This window comes from Nanorana parkeri, unplaced genomic scaffold (assembly GCF_000935625.1).
Source record: "Nanorana parkeri isolate BGI_ZX_2015 unplaced genomic scaffold, ASM93562v1 scaffold1249, whole genome shotgun sequence".
In the NCBI taxonomy this organism is placed as follows: Eukaryota; Metazoa; Chordata; class Amphibia; order Anura; family Dicroglossidae; genus Nanorana; species Nanorana parkeri.
The window spans coordinates 396,928-404,128 of record NW_017307517.1 but is presented as its reverse complement, the minus strand read 5'-3'; the positions used below and the strand labels follow the sequence as shown (position 1 = coordinate 404,128).

The window sequence follows — 7,201 nt, the reverse complement described above, 5'->3', positions numbered from 1 at the left end:
AACTGAGCTGAAGTGCAGAAGGAGTTCGACTCAGCCGATTAAACATCTGTTGGTTGTGGGGGTGCGGGCAGGGGGAGCTTATTCACATCAGGGTACCCCTTTAATAAAGGGGTACCCAGATGCACCCCCCTTGTGAATGAGTAAGCAGCCGTGAGATCACGGCTGCTCTGCCCAGCTGTCATTTGCATGGAGAATGGTTGGTCCTTCGGCCAACCTTTCTCCCCGCTTCGGGTGTCACAGAGCATATGTGTTCGGCTTGACTGAGCCATTCGGATGCTGTACAGGCTATTGTGAATAGCCTGTACAGCAGCCCTTTGGTTCGACTAGACCGAAGAGCTCAGGTGGCCGAAGCGAGCTGAAGGATCAGCCGAAGCTACGGCTGGATCCTTCGGCTCTTTTGTGACTAACCCTCTAAGTTAAATGAACATTATTTATTCCTTTGGTAAAGCAAACGCAAGGTGTCTACAACCCCCCTGGTTGCATTTGGCACCTTAACCTGACACACTTGGATGTAAAATTACTTGAAAGATCCATAGGGCTAAAACATGGTAGAATGATAAGCATTATTGCTCATTGTATTACACCATTTGTTGACAGGATAAAAAAGACATTTATATACTGAGTGAATAATGTTTGAGCTAAAGAAAAGACCACAGATCAGTAATGTGTTAAACGGCAATTGTTGAACCTCCATATTTCAGCAAGGAAGAAAGGTGATGAAACAGTGGGGTTAATTTGCTAAAGGCAAATAGGCTGGTTGCTTTTCATAGTAACTTTCCCTTTGCTTAGTAAATGTGATGAAAATTCACTTTGCAACGAATACCCAATCACAAGCAAGGAAAAAACTATTTTAAAACTATTTTTGCTTAAAAATGGTTCCTCTTTTTATAATCTAAGAGGAAAATTCCCTTGCAAGTAAATAGCCTATTTGCCTTTGGTAAATCAACCCCAATGTCAATACACTATACACCCAAAATAGAAAAGCCCAGGCTCGAAGGGAAGCTAGTTCCAACAATGACATGCAATTAGCAGTATTTTGTAATAATTTGATTGGCCCATTTTGCTAAACGAGTTGTCTCAGACTGTAAAATGCATGGTAACCTAGAAGTCAGTGCACAATATCATCAGACCTTTATGACAGTGTGCTGTACGTATTGCCCTTACACAAGCTGAAGTCCATGTGTACATTGCTTTAGAGAGAGTACTCTTTGTTTATTAACCTGGTCTTATTAATGGACCATCTAAGCCAGAATGTGTTCCAGTTTGTCTATATGAACTAGAAAACACAGACAGAAATTTGATAATGAAATAGAATGCCCTCACTGTCTTAATATGTAATATCATCATACATATAATTTGATTATCTTAAGTTGCCTACCCTTCTATTTGCAAAGATTCTCTCTATTGACCCCCCACCCCTCCCCCCAATGAAGATCATGTTTTTCATGCAGTCAAGGGGAAATACAATTGTATAAGTTAGTGACATTTTAATTTTATAGCACGGTTACTAATACTCTTCTACAGTGTACAGTGGACTTCTGTTATAAGCTATAGACAGTTTAGAATTCCTGGAATTCTGAAATGATCTGGATGGTGACCAAGTCAGTGGTCACATAACTGACTCCATAGGGCAGAAGGATTTAGGGATTTTAAGAGACACTTATGAGAATATTTATGTAGACTTTTTTGAAGATAATAAGTTGACTTTTAGAAAAAAAAATATTATTTCACCTATTATTTTGCAAAAATATGCACTGTCAGCCATACTTGGGAACATGTGTCAGCACAAAATATTTGGGAAACTGAGAGAAATATGCACAGAAAGGCAGTATAGAAAATAATAATATATTTATATATGTGATTGCAGTCAACCTAAAATAAATAATCATTTCAACGAGTGTCAATGCTTTAAAACTATGTTTATTTTAAAAATTGGTAAGCAAAAATGTACATAAAGATAGCTATAGTTTAATAGTTTATAGATATTAGTATTCGCGCTTGAGGATGTCCCCCCCTTTATATTTATAAATAAACGACAGCTGCAGCGAAAGACCAACAAAGCCAAAAGCAATATGGCCACAAGAGTGCTAAAACAAACAATACACCGCTCCCCTTATTGTGAAACAATAAAATATGACCCCTAGGTAAATATGACTCCAAGTAAACCATAAAACAACCCCAAAACACACCTATGTGTGTATACCACCGTATATCAGGCGTACACATAAAATACAATAGTTATAGTGCAAAAATGTTAAACAATGTGAAATAATGAGTGACTCATTAATATTCGAAGATATGCAAATCAATCAGCATAAATCATCAAACAGTGTGAATAGTGTGTTCATAAATAAAGGATGATCAATAATATATATATATATATATATAAATAAAAATAAATAAATAACTAAAGTCCATATAAATTACAAAACTTCATCCGATCCTCACAGGACAAAGATAACTGATTAAAAAAATGTATATGTGTAATCCTATAATCCCAATCCGAAGAAAAAACAATGCTCCCCACTCACCAAATTCAAATGGTCAAATGGCATTGATCACAGGACGCTACTTTCCCCAACCAAGTGATGGCTTACAAAAAATGATGGCTATGAATCAATAAAACGGTCTCCTCCTCACTTCTCATACAAATGGATCTCAGCCGGGATTTTAGCTCACCGATAAAGAAACAAATATACCGCACATAGCATAAAATCTTTAACAAATGTATTATGAGAAAAAAACAATAAAAACTTACATCAATAAAATGTGGATTAAAAACGTGTAACCCACAATGGGGTATATCTCACAATATTCAGCAGGAGAATGGTCCTAACGCAGCTCCACAATGGAATGAATAGAAACGCAGCAATGTACATGCTTTTCCCCGACGCGTTTCGTTCTCATGGACGAAAAAGTCCATGAGGAGGAAACGCATCGGGACGGGCGTGTACATTGCTGCTATGCTGTTCATTCCATTGTGGAGCTGCGTTAGGACCATTCACCTGCTGAATATTGTGAGATATACCCCTTTGTGGGTTACAAGTTTTTATTTTACCCAATACTGAGGGTCATGGAAAATGGTATGCTCATACCTATCTTGTCGTGGGAAAATGTTTTTTTAATTAAACTTTATCAAAAATAACAAAAACAATAAACATAGATTTAACAATACTAGTGCTAAAACTGTGTTTAAACACAGTTTCTGCACCATGGAAAGTTATTGCCAGTAGATGAGTGAAAGGAATCATATGATAATTAACAAGATTGAAATCTCCTGGTGAAGTGGTTACTCTGTGACATAAGGAGTGTTCCTTTGTCAGCCCTGCCTTCATTTTGTCACAGAACCTTCCAGGGGATTGTACCACTGTCTTTCTCCACTCCAGGATACTTTTTCCACATTGCTGTTTTGGCAGTAGGGAGTGGTCTTGAAGTATTGTTTTGCACTATGCAGCATAATAATGCTATGTTTTTTTAGTTTTTTTGTGAGAACTATAGCTGTCAGTTATTAGCTGAGGGAATATTCTGGGATTTGCACACCCTTAAATCATATATGGTTCATTTCAGTGCTGGCAAAGATTACCAAAAGCTCTGAGGACAATACATTCATACTACTAAGACGGCTAAATAAATTATCCTTACTGAACGTACTGACGTCAGCTCTTCTTGATTGGAAATGTCACAGGGGGGTAAAGGATCAGTGTCAACAGAAACCTCTACAATCCTTAAAAATACAAATAAGGATATGTATTCTCTTTACAGCATACAGATTTTCTGTTTAAATTGCCTCAACAGCTACGCTAATGGGACTCCCTTCCACCCCCAGGCACCATACCAGTCTATAGGCTGCTTTGGTTATTGTTGCACTACTTATTCCACTCTTCTTGGTGCATGAAGTATGCTACCAAACAATCTGGTTAATGCTGTTTTCACATCACTGTTCCTCAAAGTATAAATAAATGGATTTAATGTAGGTATAAACACTGTGTAAACAAGAGAAAAATATTTGTCATATTCGTTGCCCCTTGGTCGGGTGTACACAATAATACATGTCACAAAGAAGAGACTAGCTACAATGACTAGCTACAATGACTAGCTTTCAACATACATGTTGAAAATGCTTTGTGCTTGCCCTCAGTCCTTTTAATTTTTGCGACAGTTATGATGATACGAATGTAGATCCACATGATGCTGGCAAAGGGGAGAAGTATGACAAAGATAGCTGCTATGTTCGTAACCAAATTACTGAAAAAAGGATCTGAACATGACAGATTATGAAGTGGAGCCATGTCGCAAAAAAAGTGATCAAGCTTTTTGGGACCACAAAATTCAAGCTGGGCTGTGAATATGGTGGTGATACCAGCAATGAAAAATCCAGCAACCCATGGAAGTATTGCGAGCTTTACTTTTAGTTGACTCATAATGCTGGCATAAAGCAGGGGACTGTGAATAGCCAGGTGTCTATCATAAGCCATAACAGCCAGGAGATAGCATTCTACTATACCAGTTGAATTACCAGCATACAATTGTGCAAAGCAACCCATGAAGGATATTCCATGTTTACATGTAATTAGAATATCTAGAAATTTTGGGACAATAACTGAAACGAACATGATTTCCAAAATAGCAAAATCACTGATAAAAAAGTACATTGGTTTATGAAGAGAAGAGCTTCTCTTAACTAGGAAAACAATCATCAAGTTTCCACTAAGGCATATATTGTACATTATTATAACTAAAACAATAAACAAATGCCGGAAGTGCTGTAGTTCTGTAAAGGCCAGTAATATAAATTCTTCTACATTAGTTGAGTTACCTTTTTCATTTGGCATGCCAGGCAAACCTGTAACTAATAAAGTAAGACATTAATAGTCAAGGATCATGAAAACAAAATCTTTGGACTAATGCTGTGTCTTATATGTCATGACCCTACTGTATGTTTAATGCATGATTTATGATTATATTAAACCTTAAATCCATAAAACGTTAGGTCAAATGCAGGTATTAAAACACATAAATCACACTGTGGGCTTGATTTGCTAAATTATTTAGTGTGAAAGGCAAAGGTAAACTACATGGGCATTATAACATGTGCTGCATGCACACGGAACATTGTGAATCCAGCCATCACCTTAAGAAGAAGCCATCACCTATTAGATTGTAATCTCTCATGGGCAGGGTCCTCTTTACAATCTTGTCTTGATATGTGTTGTAACTGTCTTCCTTATATTGTAAAGTGCTGTGCAAACTGTTGGCGCTACATAAATCCTGTATAATAATAATCAAAAAACCTACCCTGACAAACGTCATGCAGCCATCACTGTAATGTATGCATATAGACATGAAGCAACTGCAAAAAGGCTGGAGAAGAGCAGCAGCTCTTAGATGCAACAGAGGATGAAAAAAGAAGTCATATTTATTTTTATCTTTTTACCTTTTTAACAAAACTGGCAATTGTTTATGATAATTTAATGGTGATGGAGAGGTTCACCAATGTAACAGCAAATGCACACATGCAGCAAAATGGTACATACAGTGGTTTCTTATGTCACTTATTATCCAGAAGCTTCTGAAGTGAATAAGCCTGATCCATGGTGAGTTTTAGTTCGTGGGTTGCATTCACTTATCCTTAGTGATCTTATCCAGGTTGTATTTGACCATTCCCAATACATATTATAATAAAATAATGTATTGCATGAAAAGATGAAAAGGTTTTCTTACACACCTGCTTTGAATGTCAAGGATTAGGAGGGACAATTTTTCATTCAATCAATGAGGTCCATTCTGACCAGATTATTTCCAACACTTTTGCTCTGCTGACCATTTCTGATCCAAATGCGAGCACTCTGGAAGTGGCTGGTGACTTTGATCATGTTTAAACACAACTCTTTTTTATGTTTATCATTTATGATTAAACATTTTATGATTAAACATTTATGCTGCTGAATCTAGGTGTTCCTTTTATGTAAGTATGCATTTACATTAAGTTCCAATTCCTCTTATACTTTCAGGTTCTGCAGTAAATGCAGGAAGCTATCCCATAGTGGGAAATCGTTACCTTGACACTTTATTGTTGTAACATGGGATTTAAAAGCAAACTTAATTATAAGATGTATTGCACTAAAACTCCTTAATTAAAAATGTACTTAACTACATTTTATTTTTCTATAAAGTTTTAAAAATATATCTTAAGTCAAACTTTTTTTTTTCTGAATAGTGTATGGAATTGTATTTTTATTTTTTTGGTTGCTATCTGTGTCCTTCACTTCCTGCCCCAGAGACACAAAGGAAGAGAGATTGAAGGGAAATTCCTTTTTGGCCAGTTACCACTGGAACGTTTATATATTACAGTCGAGAGTTTAAAAAAATCTAAAAACATTTTTAGGCTCCTTTTCAGGTATTGTTTGCACAGCTCAAGCAAAAATGTACACACACAAGTGAACAAGTCATTGGAGTGTCTCCTTCCTTATCATTCTATTTTGTCCACGGTTTCAGATAGATAGTTTGAGTTTGAAGACAAGAGCTTCTGCTGTGTTGTTGCCATAGATAACTAATGGTGCTACTGGATTTTTTTTGTCATTTATTGAATGTGTATTTGCTACAATAAAGATTGTATACTAACAATAAAAAGGGAAAACTTAAAAAATAAAATTACCCTGAACAATGTTAGTTCTTCTTTAAGGTGCCTTGGTGCCCTACTGGATCCCTGATGCAGGTGTTAGAAGACAGTAGGCAATCTAATTTAGTATTGTACTAAAACAGAAACATTATGGTTATGGTTGCTTGTTTGCTTATTTTCTTTTTCCAGTATATTATCATAGTGGTGGCTCATCCTTTTTCCTCTGCTTGACCTTCATTTTTTTACTCGTTCAACATACAGTATTTAAAGGTTTCCATGACTATTTTTTTTTACCTCTAATTTTAGAGTTTTGTTACGTCTTTTCTGATGTGTAAATCTATTGATCCGTCCAGTAATCCAATGAACTGATGCTCTCTGTCTGTGCTTTACTGAAACCTCAAGTGCTATCAGCTTTGCCTAGGTCACTCTGTGAACTACAAAACACCTGAACAATGCCTGCATCCAATCAGATTGTTCAGGTATTTTTACAGCCAGCGGGGCCAACTAGCAAGATACTGCAGTTTGGCCTAGTGGGAGAATCCTCCATCCACACAGTTTAGAGTAGATGGAGGAATCTGTTGC

At 36.5% G+C, this 7,201-nt stretch overlaps 1 protein-coding gene across 1 annotated transcript; it reads right to left on the bottom strand.

The window, feature by feature from the left end:
• Window positions 1-1,241: 1,241 nt before the first annotated feature.
• On the bottom strand, window positions 1,242-4,727 carry LOC108797247 (olfactory receptor 6P1-like). The gene is made up of 2 exons (XM_018568816.1): window positions 4,109-4,727; window positions 1,242-1,276 (listed from the first exon to the last, which is right to left on the bottom strand). The coding sequence occupies exons 1-2, from the start codon at window positions 4,725-4,727 to the stop codon at window positions 1,242-1,244; spliced, it is 654 nt and encodes a 217-aa protein (XP_018424318.1).
• Window positions 4,728-7,201: the final 2,474 nt, after the last annotated feature.

What these genes read in the sequence shown, in the direction of transcription:
- LOC108797247 (XM_018568816.1), bottom strand. Translation starts at nt 4,727, where the DNA reads ATGTACAATATATGCCTTAGTGGAAACTTGATGATTGTTTTCCTAGTT. An exon ending in GCACAAAGCATTTTCAACAT is followed by an intron (nt 1,277 to 4,108) that starts GTATGTTGAAAG and finishes TGTGTTTTCTAG; the next exon opens with TTCATATAGACAAACTGGAA.